Source organism: Columba livia, chromosome 7, assembly GCF_036013475.1.
Source record: "Columba livia isolate bColLiv1 breed racing homer chromosome 7, bColLiv1.pat.W.v2, whole genome shotgun sequence".
Classification (NCBI taxonomy): domain Eukaryota; kingdom Metazoa; phylum Chordata; class Aves; order Columbiformes; family Columbidae; genus Columba; species Columba livia.
The window spans coordinates 4,203,755-4,228,138 of record NC_088608.1 but is presented as its reverse complement, the minus strand read 5'-3'; the positions used below and the strand labels follow the sequence as shown (position 1 = coordinate 4,228,138).

The 24,384-nt window shown below is 40.1% G+C and overlaps 1 protein-coding gene across 50 annotated transcripts in view; it reads right to left on the bottom strand.

The window, feature by feature from the left end:
* The window catches only part of GTDC1 (glycosyltransferase like domain containing 1), a 188,874-nt gene that overhangs the window by 71,587 nt on the left and 92,903 nt on the right, over positions 1-24,384 (bottom strand). For 47 of the 50 annotated variants that reach the window (XM_065070259.1, XM_065070254.1, XM_065070278.1 and 44 more), the window contains 2 exons: positions 21,908-22,075; positions 19,144-19,317 (listed from right to left, as the gene is read on the bottom strand). In XM_065070259.1, coding sequence (XP_064926331.1) covers positions 19,144-19,317; positions 21,908-22,075 — 342 coding nt within the window. The remainder of the gene's footprint in view (positions 1-19,143; positions 19,318-21,907; positions 22,076-24,384) is intronic. The other 3 variants (XM_065070286.1, XM_065070287.1, XM_065070288.1) reach the window with 1 other exon arrangement.

Below are 24,384 nucleotides of genomic sequence, written 5' to 3'. Positions count from 1 at the left end.
GTGAGGTTTAAAGCCTATTTACCAGCAATGTAACTTAACACCCCCAAAATGCAGATGTTTTGTTTATTCACTCTGTGCTTTTACAGAAGTTGATATTCAAATGTATAAAATGAAAACGGAGGGCACTACGTTGGCGCCAGCTTTGCGCACCTAGGCTGGCTTCCTGATCCCCAGTGGCAGCACACAGAAAATTGAATTTAATTGTCGGTGTATAGTCATAGCATCAACACTATCACAGGAATTATGGATATCTAAAGACTGATGCTTTAAGAAATAAAACAATCTACTGGCAGGACTTCAGGCACCAAGCAAATATGACTTTAACCAATAAACTGATTAACATTTTCAGCCCAACACAACCGTGTACATGAGCCTGTATTACGATCAGAAATCCCAGTGTCTCCTTATGCTGAGCATTCCTTTCAAAATATTCCCAAATATTCCTTTTCAGCAGGTCTGCTTAACCTTTGCTTTCCCACAGCTCCCGAGTGACATTCTGACACAGTCCCAGGTGACTTCAGCATGGCCAGGACCAGATCCCCCGTGCACTGATGTGTAATGTATGGATACCACGCATTACAGTGCAAACCATATTATTCCTGACATCTTAGCTGATACTTATATCTTTAGTAACTTTATCCCTTTAGAAATAAGGAAATTATTTCCTCACCCCTCTTATAACCGTCCAGACACACTAAGCAAATTGCAGAGATTTATTTATGGGTACACACTAATGCTTGATAACAAAATAACTAATTGTTCCCAGTAATTTATTTTGTCAGACACCGGTAGTACTTTTACTCTTTGTAATAAATTTTATTCATCTGTAGTAATTTATACCATTCAGAAGAATAGAATTTAATATATATCTATATATCTCTCTCTCTATATATAGATATATTTAAACAATGCGAAGAATAACAACTAAAAGGTGCCCACAAGAGACATACTGAGATGCCTGCTAGATACACTTACCTAAGTCAACAATGAAGTTTTATTTGGCAATTCTACATTTTAAAGCTATTGGCTCAATTAGGCCAAAAAGGAGGATACTGCTTATGACTGCAAGTCTGCCTGCATTCATTTATTGTTCAGTTCACAGTCTCCGAACACAACACAATCCTCCAACGGAGTCAGCTTTCATAATTCAGCAGTACAAAGTCTGCAAACACATGTAACCTAGATCCATATTTCACAGTGACAGCATATGATAGCAGAATGTGAAGTATTAATGCTGGTGTCACTACAGTCCTACACTCTACTGCACTTTAAGAGAAAGCAGCTGCTGAGATGAAATGTGTGCCAACTGTCTGAAGACAGAAACATAAGAAACATTCCTTCTGTTACAAAGGGAGAGACGCACACAAACAGACTTTCTTTTAGACTCAACAAGCACACAAAGTTTCTTACTTTCGCCTTTTACATTTCTGTTTCAAAAGCACTCGCGCGTCGGGGGAACGTGACGGGACGGGAGCCACGGGCTCGGCGTGGAGGAGCAACGGGCGCAGAGGAGGGCTGGGTGAAGGGGATGTATTGATACGGAAAATGGCTGGAATGGTGACACCAACCCGGCACGGTTCTCCAAAATCAGTAATGGGTACAGAAAAAAACAGTTTCCGCCAAATATTCACAGAATCCCAGGGGTTGGAAGGGGCCTGGAAAGCTCATCCAGTGCAATCCCCCCATGGAGCAGGAACACCCAGATGAGGTTACACAGGAAGGTGTCCAGGCGGGTTGGAATGTCTGCACAGAAGGAGACTCCACAACCCCCTGGGCAGCCTGGGCCAGGCTCTGCCACCCTCACTGAGAAGAAGTTTCTTCTCATATTTAAGTGGAACCTTCTGTGTTCCAGTTTGTACCCATTGCCCCTTGTCCTAACATTGGTTGTCACCGAGAAGAGCCTGGCTCCATCCTCCTGACACTCACCCTTTACATATTGATCCCCATGAATGAGTCACCCCTCAGTGTCCTCTTGTCCAGCTCCAGAGCCCCAGCTCCCTCAGCCTTTCCTCACACGGGAGATGCTCCACTCCCTTCAGCATCTTGGTGGCTGCGCTGGACTCTCTGCAGCAGTTCCCTGTCCTGCTGGAACTGAGGGGCCACAGCTGGACACAATATTCCAGGTGTGGTCTCCCCAGGGCAGAGCAGAGGGGCAGGAGAACCTCTCTCGACCAACTCATGAGAACTGAGATATCATCACCCAGCAGGCCAGCAGGACTTCCCAGGAATTCTACTGCAGCTTTTCAGTAGCCAAAAGCTGTTAAATACTCTCCTGCCTGCAAACATCTTCACCTTAACCCATCCTTGTGGAGCATGTGGTGTGGACCTGCTACTGAGAGCCGTCTTAATTAGACTAAGGGATACGCTACAGCACTGCAAATTGAATTAATAGGATGCACTTTTTTCATCTCTTCTCTATATAAAGATCAGAGAAGAAGCTGCCCTTCTTGATTTGTGTCTCGTCCTGGAGCAACCATACCAAATGATCTACCACGTGCTGTATCGCCACCTTTTAAGCCCAGCGCTCCAATAAGAGTGTGACATAATCCGAAACGTCTGGCCGTAATTCACTTAAAAACAAGTACAACCTCATTGACCTCCTTATCAAACAATTTATTGTGCATTTACGGACTGGACAATGAAATAGAGGAGGTAAGGTATTAATGGTGACACTATTTGGCAAGCTCATAGCACAGTTCATTCAGAAGGCAATTTTAAAATTGAATGAAGAGGTTTGACTAGGCAATAAAAACAGCCACAATGCCAGTGAACAGTACTTAGGAGGAAAGACTCTAATTATCCTATTTATAAATCAACAGCAATTTTACTGATGACTTCTTCTCAAACTTGATTAAAATAACTTCAAAAAATTAAAAAATAATCAGATCACATTTATTTTATTAAATCGCAATTTTAAAGTATTATTGATTCTCTTCCTAAATGAAAATGATAAAAACTTGAGGACAAGAATGAGACAACATTTTTTAAGAGAAACATTTGTACAACACTCTGCAACATAATTATAGTGCTGCCCTTGGGGAAGGGGATTTTATTTTATAATGAGAATGTTTACACTGTTATGGGGTTCAATCTATCTGGGAGGGAAGGTTAAACTTCTTTCCATTAAAGACAGCCTTATAATGAAAAGCTCTGAAAGGAGAATGGAGTCTAATATAGTAGATGTAATGGCCTATTAAATGATTCACACACACAAAATGAATCAAATTCATTGTATCTTACTGCTCTTTTATGACAAAATTGTTGAAAAAATAAAACTATTGTCAAGATAATTGCATATTACATATACTGTATTACTGTAACTACTATTCTTATTGGGTGACCCAGAGTCTACATTTTAGGCGCATTAATAGGACATTACATGTTAAATACTTTATAGTATTGGCATGTTGCACAAAAATCCCACTTTCACTCTGAAAGCGAAATCAATTTAGACTTAAAGTCACGCTGCAATTCTGCATCATTCTTTTTCAATTAAGTTTTTGCATACATTCTTTATGATGTCATTTCTACATTCCTGCAACAGATGTTTGTTTATATCCCAATTTACCAAAATGCTGCTGTACTAGCTCCTGCTATTTTGAATGGAACCTCTACAACCAGCTTGTGTTTCCAAAACACAGGACAATAAATGGTTTCTTAAACTTGTTCCCTCCATCTACTGCTAAAAATCACCGTCTCTGATCATTACATGGTAATGGACACTTGGATGTATTAAAGAAAATAATAAATAGAAGACATAGTACATAAACATATATATATATATATATATATATAAAATATTTAGAGATGTATCTCAGCAGATCAAAATATAGAAAAAATTAGGGTTTTGCATGATGGACTGAAAATTGCGCTCCCTTTGTCAAGACATAATTTTCATGAGATCCACAATGCAACAATTTGGCTCTCTAATAGTAATTACTGTTCATTAAGGAGCTAGTCTTGCCAACCTATATGCACACTGAGAAAGTCTACACGACGGTAGTTAGTCATCTATAGAACTGTCCATACATACTCAAGCAGTTAGATAACATCAGAAATCTTGTATTATTATCTTTTTGGGGTGCTAATACTTCTTAATACTGACTTAATACCTTCACCTGCTGGAAACTCACAAGATGTACCAGGTGCTATCGCAATGCAAGCAAAAGCAATAACAAGATGGAAATGAGCACATTTTGGGTGCTTTTATCAAATAAATGAAATACACAGTCAGCAGTGGCCAGAGTGATCACTTTTCCAGACTAATGCCCAAAACCTGGGACACCGCAAATGGTTAAAACTGCACATTTCCACAAGTACTAAGGTAAGGTTACAGAAGCCTTTACAGGTACGCCAAGAACTTCGAAGTACCCAGAAATCTCAAATAATTTCAGTTGAGTTGCATAAATAATAAGCCAGAACTTCTCAAGTCTCCTGAAGGTATTCAGACTTCTCAAGGCAGTATGACCTTGCAGAATTAACTCCTTATATTTTCATGAACAAAACCTGGGGCCAAAGGACTTAGTTATGCATTTGAAGGCTTCTACAGCTTTTCTGAGCTTTAAGAACCTTTTTCAATATTAAAATTACTCTCGATTATTTGTTATTATTTATGATATAGGAGGCGAGTTTAGCGCAAGCACCAAATCACGGATGGTGCGTGAGGAGCCGCACCAAACACAGTTGCTCCCATCAGCTTCTCGGGAGAACCAATCTTTATCTACACTTGGCTACAAAAACTAGCGTGCTTTAAACACATTTACCTCTTAGGCTACCTGTGCTTAATGGTTTCTTTAAGTAATTGAAAACCAATCAAAAATTTGACATGTTCTTTCACAGCATACGACTATTAAAGCTTTTAACACTGAAAATTGAGGCAAGGAAAATCAATTCAAACCTATTTGAACTACAGGAAGTAAGGTGGGGATTTCCACTTTTATCTTAGAAATCAAAATAACAGAAATAGTCCACATTTTATAACCTGAAATGAGATCATTTTCTGCTGCAGCCCATGGCCTCTTCCAGAAGGCAAACCCTAATTCCTAAGCACCAATTAATTGCTATTAAACATGACTGCAATAAAACAAATTAATCATTCAGATCCCATTGAGGCATCCAGTACAAGAAGCTGAGATACTGGAAAAGAGTATCTATTTTCAGAAAGAAGAAAAGTGGTGGAATTAATACCAATTCATTTACTTTGCTTATAAAAGTTGCGGACGAAGTTTTACGCATCAACACGACTCTTTTCTATTAACATGAATGAAGAAACCGCACGCAAGCATGTGATTGAGAAATTATGAATGTAGAAGGTAGCAAACATAAATAAAAAATGGGTAAGGGTGATTGAGGCCAAAATTAAGTCATTTTCCAAAGGTGCAGCAGCAGAGACTAGAGTGGGAATAGTTAGAGAGCAGGCAATAGAGAAATTAGCCCATTAAATTAATGGACTCCTAATTACCAGTGAAGGAGCCACTCAGAGACAGTTTCCAGCCGCGATCAAAGGAAGACAAGGTAGATTTTCTCGAAAAGATGCTCTGAACAGTTTCACGTTGCAAGACTATAGGCCTTGCTCAACATTAACTACACCACTTGCAGCAAAATAATGCCAATAATCTACATTATCCAGCAGATGCTTTTCAATTCGGTCATTTAAGACTGCGCGTATGTGGAACGAACATTCATTCAACAACCACTAACAGTGAAGGTTCATCAAATCAGCCATTTATTTTCTCCTTCCCATGGTATCTGCTTCCAGAACCTGCCTTCTCCTCTCTTTATTAGGACTAGATTACCTGTACTTCAGGCATCATTATTACTGCATTGGAATAATACGGGCACACCGCACTTTTCTAATGGTTGCCCACAGCTACGCGCTATTATAGGAGGATGCGCTGTACGTCCCCCTTAGTCACCATGTTTGAGTATCTGTACTTGCCTAACTGCTCTGTGGATAGTTTGATTTCCTAGATGAACAGGAATACCACTCCATGACAAGGTTAAAAGAGAGAAGAGTAAATAACAGAGCTTGGACCTCTGAAGACAATAAAGCGCTCAAGCCAGATTTCATATATACTAACAAAGCATCTTCATCATTGCGAGGCATCCTCCTAGTTAACATTCGCTTTTGAAACTTCAACTTAAATGCTTTCCAAACTCAATCCTTCTCAAGAAAAATCCATTTGTTTTCTTTATAGTAGGTCTTTTAAAAGGGAGTCATAACTGATGGATTACAACATGTTCCTACCTTTTCAATCTGAATTTCATAAGAATAAAATAAACCACAAATGAAAGTGCTTGTACCAGGCACGTTGAACCTTTCTTCTTCTATTAGCATATCAGTCTGCAATCATAACTAGATCAATAGCGAAGATATCTGCTTAAAAGAGCACCATGCTTTCTTTTGTCAGAAATTCATTACTTTTTATTAGGGTCATTGCTTGAAAACTTCAAAACACCATATGGACCTAATTGTGGTTTATTTTGGCAAAAAGGAAGACACTGTAGAACAATTGAGGCATTACATTCTACAATTCCATTACTTTCATCCCTCTCCGTTTTATTACTGTGTCATTAAAGGCAACTTGAGTGAGCGAAGAATTATAGTGTCATGTGTACGGGCTAGTAGATTAATAACAAAACACACTCAAGTTTAAAGGTATCTAACAGCTGTTTTCATTATTTTGTGTAAATACGCTTGAAGCATATCTATCTGATTAGTGGATAGAGTGCTCTTCTCTGTCACATGCCATGGGCACTGCTATGTGCAAGTAATCAAAGTGCTCAGAAAATGAGTTTACATTGTTCACTGCTGAAATACACAAATGTCAGAAAGTGTCTGCGCATCAAAGCGCCGGCAAATCATCTGCCGCAAACAAACAGACTCCAAAGCACATTGCAGCTTTAAACATTCCTCTGCAGCGCAATGACTGAACAGGACGGATTGCCAGCCCAAACGGAGGGACGCTCGCGGAATAATAAGTCGCGAACGTATAGATGCGCCGGCAAGTTCTGGAAAGAGCTGAGCTGCTTTCAGTAACAAAGACATGCAGGTTTCATGTCATATATACCCGAGAACTTTATGGATATCATATAAGTTTTTGCTAGGAAGAAAAAAAAATACTATTGCCTTTTATAAATTCTTTAATTTTTGTTAGGGATTTTTTCTGACTAGGTTACCTGCCATATAATCCCTCCTTACATTGGCAACAAAAGCAAGATAGTATAGGCACGCAAAAAGGGTCAAATCACAGAATCCCAGAATGTCAGGGGTTGGAAGAGCCCTGGAAATCTCATCCAGTGCAATCCCCCCATGGAGCAGGAACACCCAGATGAGGTTACACAGGAAGGTGTCCAGGCGGGTTGGAATGTCTGCACAGAAGGAGACTCCACAACCTCCCTGGGCAGCCTGGGCCAGGCTCTGCCACCCTCACCGGGAAGAAGTTTCTTCTCATATTTAAGTGGAACCTTCTGTGTTCCAGTTTGTACCCATTGCCCCTTGTCCTATCACTGGTTGTCACCAAGAAGAGCCTGGCTCCATCCTCCTGACACTCCCCCTTTAGATATCTGTAAACATTAATGAGGTCCCCCCTCAGTCTCCTCTTGTCCAGCTCCAGAGCCCCAGCTCCCTCAGCCTTTCCTCACACGGGAGATGCTCCACTCCCTTCAGCATCTTGGTGGCTGCGCTGGACTCTCTCCAGCAGTTCCCTGTCCTGCTGGAACTGAGGGGCCACAACTGGACACAAGATTCCAGGTGTGGTCTCCCCAGGGCAGAGCAGAGGGGCAGGAGAACCTCTCTGACCTACTGATCACCCCCTTCTAACCCACCCCAGGTACCATTGGCCTTCCTGGCCACAAGGGCCCAGTGCTGGCTCATGGTCATCCTGCTGTCCCCAGGACTCCCAGGTCCCTTTCCCCTACACTGCTCTCTAATAGGTCATTCACCAACTTATACTGGAACCTGGGGTTGTTCCTGCCCAGATGCAAGACTCCACACTTGCCCTTGTTCTATTTCATTAAATTTCTCTCCGCCCAACTCTCCAGCCTGTCCAGGTCTCTGGGTGGCAGCACAGCTTCCAGTGCCAGCCACTCCTCCCAGCTTGGTGTCATCAGCAAACTGGCTGATAGTACACTTTATTCCCTCATCCAAATCACTGATGAATATATTCTTTTCTATCCATAGTCACATAACCCAAATCAGTAGTTCAAAATCAGATGGCTGATAACATAAGTGAACTCTGAAAAACAAAGGACCTGCAATGAAGTTTGATGAAGGACAGATAATATTTTAGTCGCTGAAAGGAATTACTGCACAAAAAATTCTTCTTTCTGTGATTCATCTGCTTCTAGCGCAGATTGAGGCAATTTTAGTATTAAACTACTCTACACAAGGATGAAAATGAAAGAGCCATACAGACTCATCAAAATAAGAAAGTTAAAATAAACTCGCCCTGACTCCAATGAGCTCGACACACGAATTTTATCCAAACGCTTCAGTGAGCAAAAGTAAACTGAGGCAAAATCGAGAAGGATGCTTACAAAGGCACGATACGCCAACATTTTGCCTGAAGCGGGTTCTTGCTGAAGCACATCTCACCTAATATTGTATTTTCTCCAAGTGGTGCCTCTTCTGTTTGTGTCATCTTCTGAGGGATGCTCAGCCTACCACAAAACAACAAAGTCCAAGACCGATGCCTCGAGAACTTCACATTGTCAAGGAAAGAGGAGAAGAGGGACCAAACGTATTGGCCGTGATGCGGCTTTTTTTCCAAAAGCATTAAAAATATCCAGTATACACAGGCAAAAACATTCCCTTCATATTTTTTCCTTCCCACCATGGTAGTTATGAATCTGGCTAATGAAAATACCTCCTGATCCCAAATAGGGTGAGAGGGTGAACATAAGAGCAAGACCCACCTTGCAGGACACCGCTCGTTCATGCAATACTTGATTAATGAAATAAAATATAAACGCTGTGCACAGTACACAGAACAGACTGGTCTTCCAGAAATACATGAATCTCCTTCATGGACCAGCTCAGGTCTCAAGACTGAAGCCAGTATGTGACCATCTCATAGCTCATCTCTTCATTGCAGGGACATCACCATAACAAACATCTGCCTGGCACTACTCCTATATTGTTTAGCCAAGCATTCTATGAATTTATTGAATTCTTCTTATATTTCAATAGTGTTTTGAACAGCCATTTCAAAACTAAATGTCTCTCAGGGAAAAAAATATGAAAGCACCAAAACAACCAACCTTCCTACACACCATTTTTTCATTTCCAGTCTGAGTCATTTAATAATGACCAATTTCTACCTACTGGATGTCATAAGGATTATCCCAGAACTTAAATAATTCCTCCTCTTTCATGGCAGTTATCCTCTGACTGTATTTATAAAGATTAACGTATATCCCCTTCTCAACCTTTATTTTGCTAGGACAAGCGAACCATACTCTTTTAATCTGCTCTCATAATACAGATTCTCCTAATCATCCTAACAGCAGTTCTCTGTACCTGTTTCACCGTTTAATCTTTCTTGAACATGGGTTATCAGAACAACATACAACTTTTCGGTGCTTTACACAGACACGACAATCTGTGTCTTTAAAAAATACCTTTTCTGTTGCATAGGAGTCACATAAGCTCTTTTGCATTTGGTTTGGTGCTGCTATTGCTTGGTGCATCTCCAGCAGCAAGTGGTCTACATATCTACACGTTCTTTACATTCTGTGTTTACCTGCATTGCCATAGAGACCGGTCCACCATTTAGCACACAAAAGTGACCAAGGAAGGCAAATCTGCTTGCTGCTCTATTTAACATTTATGAGAACCATCAGCTGGAAAGGAAAAAATGCTTAGAGTTTAAAGGAGAACATGGCTGTGAACATTTTGGGGGGTTTTGTTGAAAGGCAAAGTTGTGGAAATGAAGCCTCATAACCCCATCAAAGAGCATCCATGATGAGTATTCTGACAGGGAGCACGGAACAGGCCTAAAACCAAATTAATCCTGAAGAAACGAAATCAGAGGCTCTTCAACTGGCGCAGAACCAGCACCAAGACACCTGTGGTTTCTGGACAGAAAGAGCTGACAAGGGAGGACAAGTGGAAAGATGATGGCTCTGGCATGCTGGTGAGACATCGCGCACCGTTAGTCCCATGGCTAGATGGGCATTAACAAAAATACAGATCACCTGATCTGCTGGTAAGTCCCAAGATTAAAAGCGGGGCAGGAAATACATCAGATAGGCTAAAGATGGATGAAGTATTTAGTTTTCTGCAAGCCTGACCGGAGTGCTGCTTAGGGGCATATTATTATGAGGAATCCACCCTCAAATTAATCACAGGTTAGCTGATTCACCTTAATATCAAATTCATTTTTCCTGGCTATTGTTAGCGCCTATAGGACTGCCTGAAAAATAGACTGAACATAGTAATATCTCGACATTCAATATCCAAAACCCCTTTTGTCGAGAATACAGATTTTACATCACAAAAAATGTCTCATTGCTAAAAAAAGGGCAACATGATCCAAAGATCTTTTCTTGTGTGTTCTTGAGGAAAAGAAACCGGGGAAGCGTTATTGGACTTGGATCTCCAATAGCTCTACAAAGGGCATCCCGACTACTTGGTGCTTTAAGCCCAAAACTCTGATGAACCCTCATTACTATTTAGACACGTATCTTTTCAATAGTAAAGCTGAACAGCCTCCTACCTTAAAAAGCACTTCTGGTACTCTTAGGTTGGGATTTTCATGTTTTTAAATGTATGCTATTTGAATTATTTAAAGGGAAGAAGAGGAGGATTATTTCATTGGGGAGTCACAACCAAGCAGGGGGAATGTCCAAAATATAAAATATTAAATATTCCTCGTTGAAAATGCAAAAGCAAAAAAAAAAAAAATAGAAAGAACCTAAACAGGTTCAAATACTCCTCGCACAACAAAGAAATTATCTGTGATTTGCCAAAATTAAAGATCATTTAACTTCATCCCATTTGGTTACGTATAAATAAAACATCTGCATCAAATTGTTCTTACACATTACATAAAGGTCATCTCCATAGGACTGGAGAGCTGTTTCAAATTTCCTCTTCAAACTTAAAACTGTGATTTTATGTATTCCATCGTGTCATTTTGTTCTCTTATACTTTATTCTCTGAAATTCCTATAGAACATCTTAGTATCTTCTCCACCGACACTCCCATCTAACGGCACCTCTGACTTCAACTTGAATGGGTTGTCTGCAATCCAGCGCACAACACTGCTCGAAGCAGATCCAACCCACTTAATGTTTTATTTCGCATTTAATAACAATTTGTAAGGCTATCCATTCCACCACGCTTTTAAAAGGCCTTGGTTTTTGGGTTTTGGTTGTTTGGGGTTTTTTCCCACCCCCAAACTAATATTGCATTCAAGATGAAGCAGGTTTTTCCTTCTGAAGGTATTACCACCCTTCCACAACCAGTAACAGAAATTCCTTCATTCTTTACAAACTATTCCTGAAAACATTTTGTAGTCTCAGTGAATAATCTCTAAAATCCTAGATATCCTTTCCCATTCTTTATCTTTTCTGTAATTTTTAGCACATCACCTTTTTTTCCCCCCATTCTATTACAACAACAAATGCAATAAGGTTCTGTCACTGCTTCATGTAGCAACTAAGAAATAACACGCTCAACATGACTGCTTCCCTCTGTTACATTTCTGTAAGCATGAAATCGCTTTAAAGTAAAACAACAAAAAATCTACCTCCGTTTCTATGTAATATTCATGAATTCTGTAAGAAAAAATATGGAAGTGTTCAAAAGTTGAAGGGCAGTATTTTGAAATGCAAAATCCAGCAGGGATGGCCTTGTCTATAAAAAATATCTTTCACACATGCAAAGGATTTAAGTCTGTCTCTTCATATGGGTTGGAACTGAATTGGTCACAGCCACATCACTTGATACCCAGCATTTAAGTGGCACCTCTTTCCACCCTTGTTAACCTTGTACTCGCACCAAATGCCCTCAACTCCCAACGACTGCAGTGAAAATGAGGGTATTTAGCACTTTGTAGGATCCTACCATTAATCAATAGACTTTTGCCAAGGTGAACAGAAGAAACATAAATAAATAAACACAGCAGCTTTAAGTCTGTCATGGCAGTTTTAACCTATTAATTTAAACTTCACTGATTCATAATACAACAATTGGATACAAACTCTGGCATTATTTCATGTTTGGATCATCCTGTAAGGGGGTGACATTCAGCCTGGTCCCAGCCTGAAGGAGATAGACAGTGTTGTGAAAAGAGAAAGAACAGATGGAGAACTGAGGTAGGAAGGTGGAGAAAGCCCAAAGCAGGGCTTGTGTTTATTAGGCTTTAAAAAAGGTTTGTATTTATGTTTTTGTTGCTGTGGTGGTGGGTTGTGGTTTTTTCTTTTTTAAAATCATATCGAATTGATAAAACCTTTTGATACTGTGAAAATTACAGTAAAAATAGAAGATTGTTTCTATTTTAAGTATATCTGAATTACCGGATTACAGATAAGCTGTTCCCAGAAGAATTACAAGTGCCATCCATACCAGTTGCTGATGAAGGTGTCATTTCCACCTCCTCTCCTGTGACATCCCCCAACTTCAAATGCCCACATATATTACAGCAAGGTAGTCTATTCTCTTTACAAGTTGCAGAGAAATTATTATGCATGGAAGTGCATAATAATCCAGTCCAGTCGTGACTCCACCACTGACTTCCCACATGAATATGCACGAATCAATTAAACCTCTGAATGCATCAATCTCCTTCTCGAGTAGTAATGATAATAATAATAATAATAGCTGCCCATTGTACAGGGCACTGCATGTAATATTTTAATGCCTGCTAATGAAATGTGCCATTAATTATTAGAATGTGGTTTGTTTTTGAAAGCCAAGTACCAGCGTGTCTCGCTTTTGCTTTCAAAGTGACACGACTTGAGCATTTCTTAAAAACTGACTATGGGATGCAAGTATTACAACAAATCCCACTTAAAAAACAAATGGTATTTAAACTGGCATCAGAAGTTTTAGGTCTTAGCTCTAGTGAAGGGAAATTTGCAGCTAAGGGGTTAATGAGATGAGCTGGGAGTGGTTCTAGGCTCCGTGCCACAGGTTTTGCCCTTTGTGGCTTCTCACATCCCAGACTTGGAAAATATGAGCTGTGATACTGAGAAAGGTAAGAAGCCAGCACAGCCCCATAGTGATAAATGAGTTTGCATCATCTGTCATTAGAACTTCCTGCCAACAGGGTCATTCCCTATTAAATTACCACTTGTCAATGTTTAAAATACTGATTGATAAATGACTGTGCCAAAACTGATAACACGACAGCTTTTATTTTCTAATATTCTTGGTTACCACATTCTGCTACTTCAAGATACAGATATAGTGCGGGGGTTTTTTTCAAGTATTTCAGTGAAAGACAATTTAATCTAATACAAAACTAACAGGTACTGTATAATGATTGGTCCTGATATACATTACATACTATTCTTCTTGCCAAAATAAACCTACTGGCGATTTAGCGATATGGGTAGATCCAAGTTTCACATTTCATCAAATGCTAGTAATCTGTTTTATCAATATAAACTGCATTTTAATGAAAAAATTCTTTTCTTCAGTACACTTCACTTTTAATGCCCCAGAGTATAATAATTCGTTCATGCTGTAGAACAAGAATGTTTTACAAGACCTTAACTCTCCAGAGAAATTTCTCTGTAAATACAAAATGCAAGTTTTATGGGAATGTGGTGTATGCAACGTGAGCAGTACCCAACATAATAAAGAAATACGTTGCGCAGAGAATTCTGCTTAAGTATCCTTGTGAGCTATTGTGAGACTAAACGGTTATTTTGATAGCGTTTAGCGCAATACCTATACAATAGATAAAAGACAGTCAGTGAAACTATTTTTGTCCCTGAATAGATAAGAAGAAATTACTTTTTAGGAAGTTTCGCAAAATGAATACATCCCAGCAGACCGCTCAGCCAGGCTCTGCTCTAGGGGTGCAATCTCAGTCTGCTGCTGCTGGTGAGTCCTGAGGATGAACATTTTGGGGATAAAACTGGCATGTTTTGCCTTGGAAGACCAGGTTGGGGTAACAGCTGCTCCCCTGCAATCCAGAGAATGGAAACTCTTGCATCATCCCCCAACCTCCCAGTGGTATGTGCGGAGGAAGAACCACATAAGAAACCACCACGGATGCACGAGGTACCACTCATTCGACCACCAACCCCTTGTTGGAGATACAGCCACCTGCAGTAAGCACTTAACCCAGAGGCACCGAAGGTAACCGACCCGCTCTCAAAGCCTCCAGAACTGAAAGACTCCGTTTTATGTCCCTTTTAAGCCAATGCTGCACTTTCCTCTCAATAGATGCCATGTCCCAGATCTTGAGAGCATCCCTCATGCCCCTTGCATCGCTCTTCGCGTTGCCTACGCCGACCCTCAAAACCTGCTTGCGGCAGGTGGGGAGGAAAGACATTCAGGGGAGTAATTCCCATCACCCAGTTCTTCAGCAGCAAGCCCCAAGGTAGGAGCAGTCTATCGGCATTTGCTAATTATGCTAACAACCCATAAAGCGTGGTGGCAGGGAGGCTGTGCCCACCAGAGAGAGCACGGCGCACCACCGAGATGCTCGAGCCACCAAAGGCAGGAGTTGGCCTCAGTACCGGAATCACTCTCATTAGCATAGTACTCCACCTAAGCGAATCTATGCTATTTCACTGGAAGGCTAATTAGCCAAAAAACTGCTCTTCTAAGTTATACTGCTTCCCATATGCAAGACAGTTCACTAGAGCTCACTTGGGTACCGCTGCAGAGCATCGCTCTGCGCAACGTAGACACGTCCCCTGTGTCCAGCTATAGCTTTGGGCTCTCGTGGATTCAAGTCTCTCCTCGCTTGTTGACATCTGTATTTCTCCAGCACAGCTAAGTGTTTGGATTACAGAGGAAGGGGGAGCCTCTTAGTTATCTTCAGAGGCCTGAAGTTCAGCCCTGTAAGTCTGGTTCAAGTGATGCTGCTCCGCACCTGACTGTCACATTTCTGTACAAAATACACTGTCAGTGTCTTTTAAACTCTTCTGTTTTAGCCAGGAACTCCCTCGACTGGCCCTTAAGTACTCTCTCCATTGGTAAATTCTGCCTGTCCTACACTATAACTAAAAATGTATAAAATCAAATAGTTGCAAATGTCCTGTTAACTGCTCTAAGTGATAAAAGCAAATGAAGAAAAAGTCTGAAATCTTTAATTCTGCTTCAAAATGTGTGACGCAGATAGTACAAGATACTCATAAGCTCCACTTAAAAGAAGCTATTTTTATTTTCTTCTGTAATCCTCATCCTTTCATGTTTCTTTTCTATTATTCCACCTTAGTCCAACGAGCATTTTGAGCTCTTAGGAATGTTACTTCATTCTTGCTTATAAAAACATCTTCCTTTTCTACCACACTGTGATAATAATAAAGATATACTTCAGTTAGAGGAATAGTAATCACAACCAAAATCTATGCTACGATTTTCACTGAAATGAATTCCAAAGTGTAGCTGATCTGACCCTGCTTTGCCAAGCACCACAGACAGTCTGGATGCAGATGGGTTGAGAGAATTCATACGAAGTATCAACCAAGAGCTTCCATAGGTGTTCCAGAGGGGTCTGCTGGCATATGGAGATGCGAGTACCAAAGACAGCATCAGCAGAAAGGGGATTTTTCTTCCTGGGCCATAGTTTCCCAGTGCCAAAGTGGAAACAAATTATATCAAAATAGACTCTACTGATTGTAGGGGGGAAAAAAATAAATAGGATTTTATTTACATTATGATAGAAAACATACTGAAACTAAGCCAATGACAATATAAGTGTGAATTACAATGTATTTAATTCACTGTGTTATAAAACCCCAGTCTGATACGCAGCACATATGGCACGTGAGATCAGCTACAGCTCTGTCTGCATCCCTCGCAATACCCATGCACTGTGAAGTGACAGCCTTAACTTGGACGGGTTTATTTGTCTCCAAGCTCATGAGTACTCCAAAACGTATTTCTACTTAATATACTTCATCAGAATGTATCACATGAAGTGGAGAATTCCGAGGCAGAAATTATAGGGGATGAGTATATACGAAGTAGCTGTGGAAGCAATATGGAAGCAAGTCATCGTCATGACCAGAAAACAGGAGGATTAGGTCAGCAAATTTCTTATTCTACTAAATCCTCAAATCCTTTCATCTCTTCTCATTGTCAGATAAGGACCACAGTCTGGTTGTTCGCTCTGGGAACACCAATACGTGCCCTTACAACAAATATTCCTTAAAAGGAAGGATCTTTATTAAAAAAGCATTGATAATTTCCTCTCGGAAGTAGAAAAGCAGTGATTAGGTGCCCATCTGAAATATTTAAACACACATTACGCATATGTATAATGCTACCTCTTTCACAGGTATTTCCTAAGGTATCCTTGATCATTTTACCTTCCCTCTTAAGTGATCATTTGCTGCGCTGCTTGTGCTGGTTTGTGTATCCATCATCTACAGTAATTACATTAAAAGGTAGATACGTGACAGGATTAACTCATACGACATTCCCTTTATTACGCCGGGTTAGACCACAGGTCAGGTATATTTTATTTTGCCCTCCAATCTCAATATTAATCTAAAATAATCTTTAAAAGATCCCCATCACGTGTAAGGATGATTTCTCAGATCACCCTCTTCCAAATCCAAACGAAGATTATGTTTCAGACACAAACACACGCCGAGACGTTCACACGCAACAGAAAAGAGGTCAAAAAAAAGATCACCCCGGTTATTTTGCCTTTAGAATTTTAAAATATTTTCCCAACATCTCCGCAAAATTATGCATTTTAAAAAGACTGCAGGCACTGAAATGATTGTCAGTCATGCAAATAATCACTTACTTACACTGTATGAGTTTGGTTTGGATAAAGCAAATTACCATTTGAAAATAACTTGAAAAACACTCTGGGCTAAGAGCTTGCTTGATAAATTTGAGGTTGGTCACAATATTTCTTAACCTTTTTCTCCTCAGTCTCCACTCAGTCACTCTAGAAATGCAGGCAAAAATAAGAATTACAAATACCAACAGCATTCAATTGCCACAGGTGCATTCAACATCACTTCAAACATGGTCTTGTAAAGAAATAGTCAATATTGTCTGGAGCTGAAGGTCAAAACCCAAAGAACTTCAGTTATGCAAAAGCAGTTCTTACGCTTTTTTCTGTGATGATATCGGGCTTTGTCTAAAAAACAACCAAAAAAATCCAACACCAAAAACTAGAACTTACATCTAGAATTAGTTGTTGGATAAAAGATGTCTTAGAAAGAACGGAGCTGATATTAATCTGTGTTTGCAATCCCACTGCTGAGGAAGTCGTACAGTCACATAGGTTTTTTGTTAATGTCTGAATTTTGCCCACCACTGCTGAAAACAGCTTTTTGATGCAATTTGAAGCACAACAACCATGATGAAAATGTGAAAGGTGTCCTGCTTTGTAAAATGAGACAACACAAGAGCAGGACACTAAGAAGAGCACACAACGAGACGGGATCTTCCAGTTTGGGTAGAAGACTATTGATTTTACCCACCTTCTGCTTTGGATAAATGATCACAGCGCATAGGACTTGAGACTAATTTGTCAGGTCTCGTTTGACCCCGTCTGCCAGGGCTGACAAGTCCAGAAGAGTCGATTTAATACGTGAGACGTGGTTATTGTGACATCTCCAAAACTAGGCCCGGACCACATGGCTTCCTAAAGTGCGTCAAAACCACCAGACCCCTTTAAAATGGCTCGAAATCAAAAATGCTGAGCATCCACAGCATTCCCTCCGTCCTGAAAAACACGGTCTTTATGAAGCAATGGTAGATCCTCCAAGATGTTTACGTACCGATATCCATTGGCTCCCCCCCCAAGCCTCAAAGGAGCACTGGAGGATTTTAAACCACTTGCCAAAACCATAGGATTAAAGACTTCTTCAGACATTGATTTCTAAACAATTTGCATCAGTGCTCTAGAATATAAAGGTTTCCAAGATACTGAAATGCAAACCTGGCAGCGTGAACGTCAATAAAGTGCATGACCTGACCTCCTGTACTAATAATCTCTCTACTCCAACCTACCACAAATGTATATTTAGTCTTTGAAAGAACTATAAGTACAATCTGGTCAGGGACAAAGACCTCAGGTGTGGCCAGAACTTATTATCAGATGAAAAGCCAGACTCCTGCAGAGTCACTATGGTGCCTTCCATCCTTATTTCAGAAAAATGTACCCAGCATCGTGTTGTTTTTAAGACCATAATCAAATTGCAGAATCATCCTTTATTTAGTGCCGGTCCCATTGAAGCAAAGTTCCTGTTCGGTGGGAGGAGAGTCCCTTATAACAGGAAAAACAATTGAGCCAGGTTTAATCAAAAGTGAAAAGGATCCAAGCGAATGTTCCCTTTGAGCCACATAACCCACCGCTAATTTCAAGACGGGCTCTGAAACAAGGGTAATAAAAAATGTCCTTCAGAGTAACCGAGGAAGAGTGAAGAGCAACTACAGCTGCAGCTAATGCCAACATCTGCAAGTCTGCTCCCTGCTCCGGGGATGCTTTTCACCTACCTGGGAAGCAATAAAAGAAGAGGTAGGGGAGGGAGGAGGGAATAAAATCCCACTGCAACACACCGAGGGAAATAGAGTTTCTTGACTACAGGCTTATCGCTTTTACCATTGTCTAGAATTTCTTTCTCCTCCTTGACCTCCCCTGTACAAATATATAGAGGGCTGAGGAGCAGGCAACTCCTTAAAGGCTAAAACAAGTGAGAAATCACTAAAACAAGTGGGAAATGACTGAAACAAGTGGGAAATGACTGAAACAAGTGGGAAATGATTCCTCCTGAGCGATGCACGTTTGTACAACACGCACTTAGGCCAGGCTCAGCAGATCAGATGCTGCCTGAATAGCCTCTGATTATTGAAATACATTTATCAATTAGGGGATTTTGCATATTATCAAACTCTTTCATTAACGATGCTTTAGCTGATTAGTTCAAACGCCACCATAAATAGAGTTTTGACAGGCTGGAGGCAATTTATGACGTGGAAAATGTACTGACCTGCTCACATCAGGAAACCTGACTGGAAAATAAAGAACTTGGCACTTCGGTCTGATTATTTTTTCCAAATCCTTAGGTCTGTGGTCAGGAATCAGCTTCATAAATTTTCCAATGGAGGTAAGAAACGATTCCATATTAAAAGCAGAGTTGAACACCACAACATCAGCAACCAAACTGTAAAAAGCGGTTAAGATTAATGAATGCACTGCTGCTGCAAATGGAACAGAAGTATTTTAAATGCAATGGAAATACGATACATATTCTCATAAGCAAACAAGATGTGCGAGTGGAACGCTAATTAAAATCAGCCTTTTCACGTGAAACAGGAGTATATGTACCTTAATTAGAAACGTTTTAAAAGTAAACGTGGAAGAAAATGAGAATTCCTTAGAAATAAACTTCCACACTGAAGGACAACTTACCTTGGTTAACCTACCTTAGACTGCTAAGTAGCAGGATACTAAAGAAACAGAATGTTATTTTAACCTATTAATCCCGATTAAAAATATATTCACTAATATATACACATGTATATGTACCCACACAAAACATAGAACACGGTACCAAAACAAAGTTTGAAAAAGTTTTCCATGTTAACGCAATGTTTTGCTCCTTCGTGCTGTGTTTTAAATCAATTGGATCAATAATTGTAAGCTGTAGGTGAATGATAATGTAGGTATTATTTCTCCACTTAGAGTCAGCCTGGAGAAAATGAGAAGCTATCAAAACCCCCCCAAATATCTGGAAGTTTATCCTGGAAGTGCTGCCACAATCATAGATACGCTGGCAAACACACAACACTAACAGAGGTAAGAAATGCTTTATGGCCAGTTGGTTTATTCAATATTTTATATATTGTAATACAGACCTATGGGTCATAAGATACATTGAGGACATGCATTCATAAGTCACCGGGCTGGTGAAAAGTATCTTTGAGGTGAGAAGCTGTCATTCACCCTCACTGCATCCCACTGCTCTCTGGTCAAGAAAGAGAACTGACACCGCTCACCAAAGCAGGAGGCAGCGGGAAAAGCAACAAAATAAACATTAGAGAGAGAAATAATCCTTTCCAAGCAGGCTGCAAGTCCTGAAATTCTTTGTGGAGTCTCCCCCACCGATGGTTTTTAACCCATTGGCCTCACTGTCATACAAGTGATGCAGTCATCTCTTGTGCACTGATTGACAGAGGACATGGGACAAGGCAGGAGCCCATCGCCTCCAACACCGTCAGCTCTGCTTCTCTTGGGCATCAGCTCTTATCTGCCCAACTCCTTTCTAGAGGCTTTGCACAACAACGGCAAATGAGAAAGAACCTGAGCAGCCAGAAGAAATCTCAGCCATCACTGAAAAACATTATTTCATTACATAAACTCCATAAAATAATTAGGGAGAAAAAATTCTCTTTAATTACTGAAAGCACCAACCCTGAAGATTCATAGTGCTGCAATTTCAATAATCTCCAAAACCTCTGTGCAAAACTGGAAGGAGAAATTTCCACATTTCTAGCATTTCTATCAGATTTGGAAGATGTTATCTCTCACTGGGTAGTTAGGAACATTACAGAGGAGATAATTCCTATCTGCTGGGGTTTCTGCAGCAACAAAAAGGGGAGACGAGTAATATATAATATTGGAGGATGAAGGAGACAGAATGGAGCATCTATAAAAGTACTTTTTTTTCCCTACTATAAGAAGATACTTTTATTATCTCAAAACCGCCTATTTTGAATATAAACGTATGTCAGCTTACAATGGATGTGTGAAAAACAACTGCCATAATAAAGCAAAATATATATATGAAAAAATATTCTTTGCACCAGTGCCAAAAACCACATCTTTTTCGTTGTAAAATCTGAATATGGCTGCTTCTGTTTTCAAATGATCTTTCGCTGTACTTTCCCATCTTTACTGCCGGTAAGTGAAACATGGTGCAAACACAGCAGCAGAAGCAGCTACAGAATGGCCATGTTTTACACAGATCGTTATTTCAATATCAACTGGCTTATATTAAAAAGATGCAAAAGCTTAACTGGTACCTTAAAACATTCAATCCCTATTCCTAATAATTCTCCTACTAACAGATAGATGAATGAATTTAGTTCAGTTCAAACCAACTCAGTTTTGCTGTTTCACTTAGGTCTGTGCAGTGCTTAACCACAAAGCTTTTCAGTGTTGCTGTTATTAACTTCTTTCATTAACTCAGATTTGAGAAATACATTAGTTTTTAGCAACAATAAAGGACCGCAGCCCTTAAAATGTCTGGGTATTTTAGCACTGCACAATTTCTGAATGCTAGATGAAAGAAATGTAAGGATTTATCTGGTATGTTTACTGCCCTCTCTTCACAAGAAAAGTGCTGCAGTATGTTTTAATTTCTGTTTATTTCCCTAAAACCCTCTATATAATTTCACTTGGATGCAGTAAAAGCTACGGCCAAGCAGGAGCTGATCGGCTGCAGCGTCGTGAAGCGTCCGTGAAACAAAACATCTTCTCCATCATGTCCAAGACATGGGTCAAAATCCCCATCACTAATGGGTAGGTCATGGTAGCCCAACATAGCATGGGTGGACTTTATACAACCAACTGAGATGAGTTAACAGAGCAGATTGTTTCTGCTACAGCACTTTTATCAGCCTCTCCTTGGAACTCTGTTGGTACCCTGGTTTGCTACAGGGTCATCATTTATACGCAGGACAAATGATGCTGCAAGGTTGTAGCCAGAAGGACACCTTAAATAACACAAAGCAGTGCAAAGAAACACCTACCATGACAGAACCTGGTTGTATCCATACTGAAAATCCCTCTCCTGGCATTTCTGGACAGGATACGCCAATTGATTCTCATGGAAGTAGAGGACTTTTTTCAATTTGCCAAGGTCAGGCCGGAGGGCAACGAGTTCAGCCAGGTTAAGCACCGAGCTTGCAAAGAGGACCCTGGAAAACAAGGAGAACAGTGTTGAGTGTCCCTGAGCGTGTTCCAAGGGGTCACCCCTTCCCCTTCTCCGCTCCCCTCCCCAAGAAAAACACCACCCCTGGAGGGCCACATCAATAGCTAAGCCTTAATGCCATGTAGCAGCATTCGAAGTTTTGATCTCTTAAAAAGCGGCTGCTAAGAACCCAACTAGAAAAGCACCGAATCTCCTTGGTCTTCCAGCTCGGTTACAGAGAGATGCAAAATGAAATAAAAAAAGGCTGGATGGATTTTATTGAAAAAGGCAAGAAAAGCTGTATCTGAAGGACAAATGGAACAAAGATAAGGCTGACTAGGGAATACTTTGCTTGCCAGTTTCATTACACTTTACTTCTTTATGCAACCAACTACTGAAATTCAATATATGAGCAGGAATGGCACATGTTCATGTTATGACATAAACCCTTTTGATTTATGCAGTGCACTTATCTACTATAGTATTTCTTTTTTTTTTTTTCCCTACCACTCTCTTTCTGCTTTATTTCCACATTTTTATTAGGTATCCTCTATAAAGAAATGTTGTTTCTACCCTTGCACCCCAGTATTGCCACAGCACTCCCGCTATTCCCCAGTCCACAATGCTGCAAACATTCTTCAATTAGATAAAACAGGCACAAACAGCGCTAACAAGCTGCTGTCGTAGCCTCCTGTAACTTATCAGGTTACCAGAAAATGAATGTATTTAAACGTGTAATGCAAAATTGTGACCCTACTGTAACCAGCAGGAGATTTCTCTGCATTTCTCCACAAGTAGGTGAGTATCTCCTGCCTAATGCTGCTTTCAAGCAAAATGAATCCTGAACCTACAGAGAACTGCAGAACTGTAGGCATTTGTGCTGTACATTTCTCACCTCAAGATTTAAAACTCATAATAATAAAAAATCAGGTATTTATTGCACATAAAACATTAATCTTTAATAAACTGCTTTTCAACGTAGCATGTTTCTCACCTTTTTTTTTTTGCTATCCACCACTTTAGTGGTTCAGACCCAGAATTTATTTATACTATGTTTAATTCTTTTTCCTATTTTTATTCCTATTCTTCCTGTTCTTTATCCAATTTTATTCCTATTCTTTTTTTTTTTTCCACATAGATTTTGTGTTCAAGATGCCACACTGACATCACTAATATTAAAAACTACTGATCCTGGCTGTCAACCCTAAAACCCATGGAATGCCCCAAATATCCATCTACATCTACATATATATATATATATATAAAATATCACCTATGCTAACAGACACCATTCTTAGATAATCTGTATCTACACAACAAACACGTCCTAGAGAACAGATCCTGTATCCATCTTCATCAACCTGAGTCAATGTTAATCTGAAAGGCTTCCTAAAGTAAAAGATAAATGCTATTGCCTTGTTCATCAAATATTTGATCATCCTAAAGGGGCTGTCAAAGAGAACGCCAATTAAGAGATGAGCTCGGGTTTATTATGGGCCATACTAAGAGTTAAAAAATAGTTTTATGGAAGTCATCATTTATTTGTCATGAAGAGGAACAACCGCTGGACCTCATAATGACTTGGGTGCCAGACTCAAAGCACGAAAACTTCCTATTGGCGACGTGATCCCGCTGCTCAGAAATGGCTGAGAATGTAGCACTAGAGCAACGAGGAAAAATGTAAACAGGAGAAAACATACCCCAAATATTACAGAAATGAGATTAAATGGTTGCTTGGCAAATTTGTGGCTATTTCTGGATTGTACTACAGCTTAATCCCTTCCCTCACTGATTTTTCAGCGAAGCTCTTTCTGCACTGGGTTGGGAAGAAAACTGAATTGATACAGGATACATCTACACATTTGGCTGCGTTTGAATGAAAAGAGGAGGAAAGAAAAGAGATGGCACATTGGGATTGAAAACACGGGAAGCAGCACAGACAGAGGCACAAAAGCAAGAATGGGAAGAGAAAAGAATGGGGATGCCCAGGTTAATGTGATGACAGAGAGGAAAGGGCAACAGGGAACACAAGGAGAAATGAGATCCAAGATTTAAACATGGACAAAACTGTGTAGGTCTGAAATATCTGAACTTGCTCAGAAGGACAAATGAATAATCAGGAGAGGAATATGAAAAAAAGATAGTTATACCCAGAGGAAAGGAAAACAATGTTTTCAGGACCAGAGGAATTCAACAGCATCATTAGAGGGAGAGGGAGGTTGGTTTCTAGTAAGGCAAAAAAGGCCAAAAAGTTGGAAAGCAAGAGGTAAACGCCAATTTTCTCCACTGTAAATGGGAAGGGATAAGACTCAATGA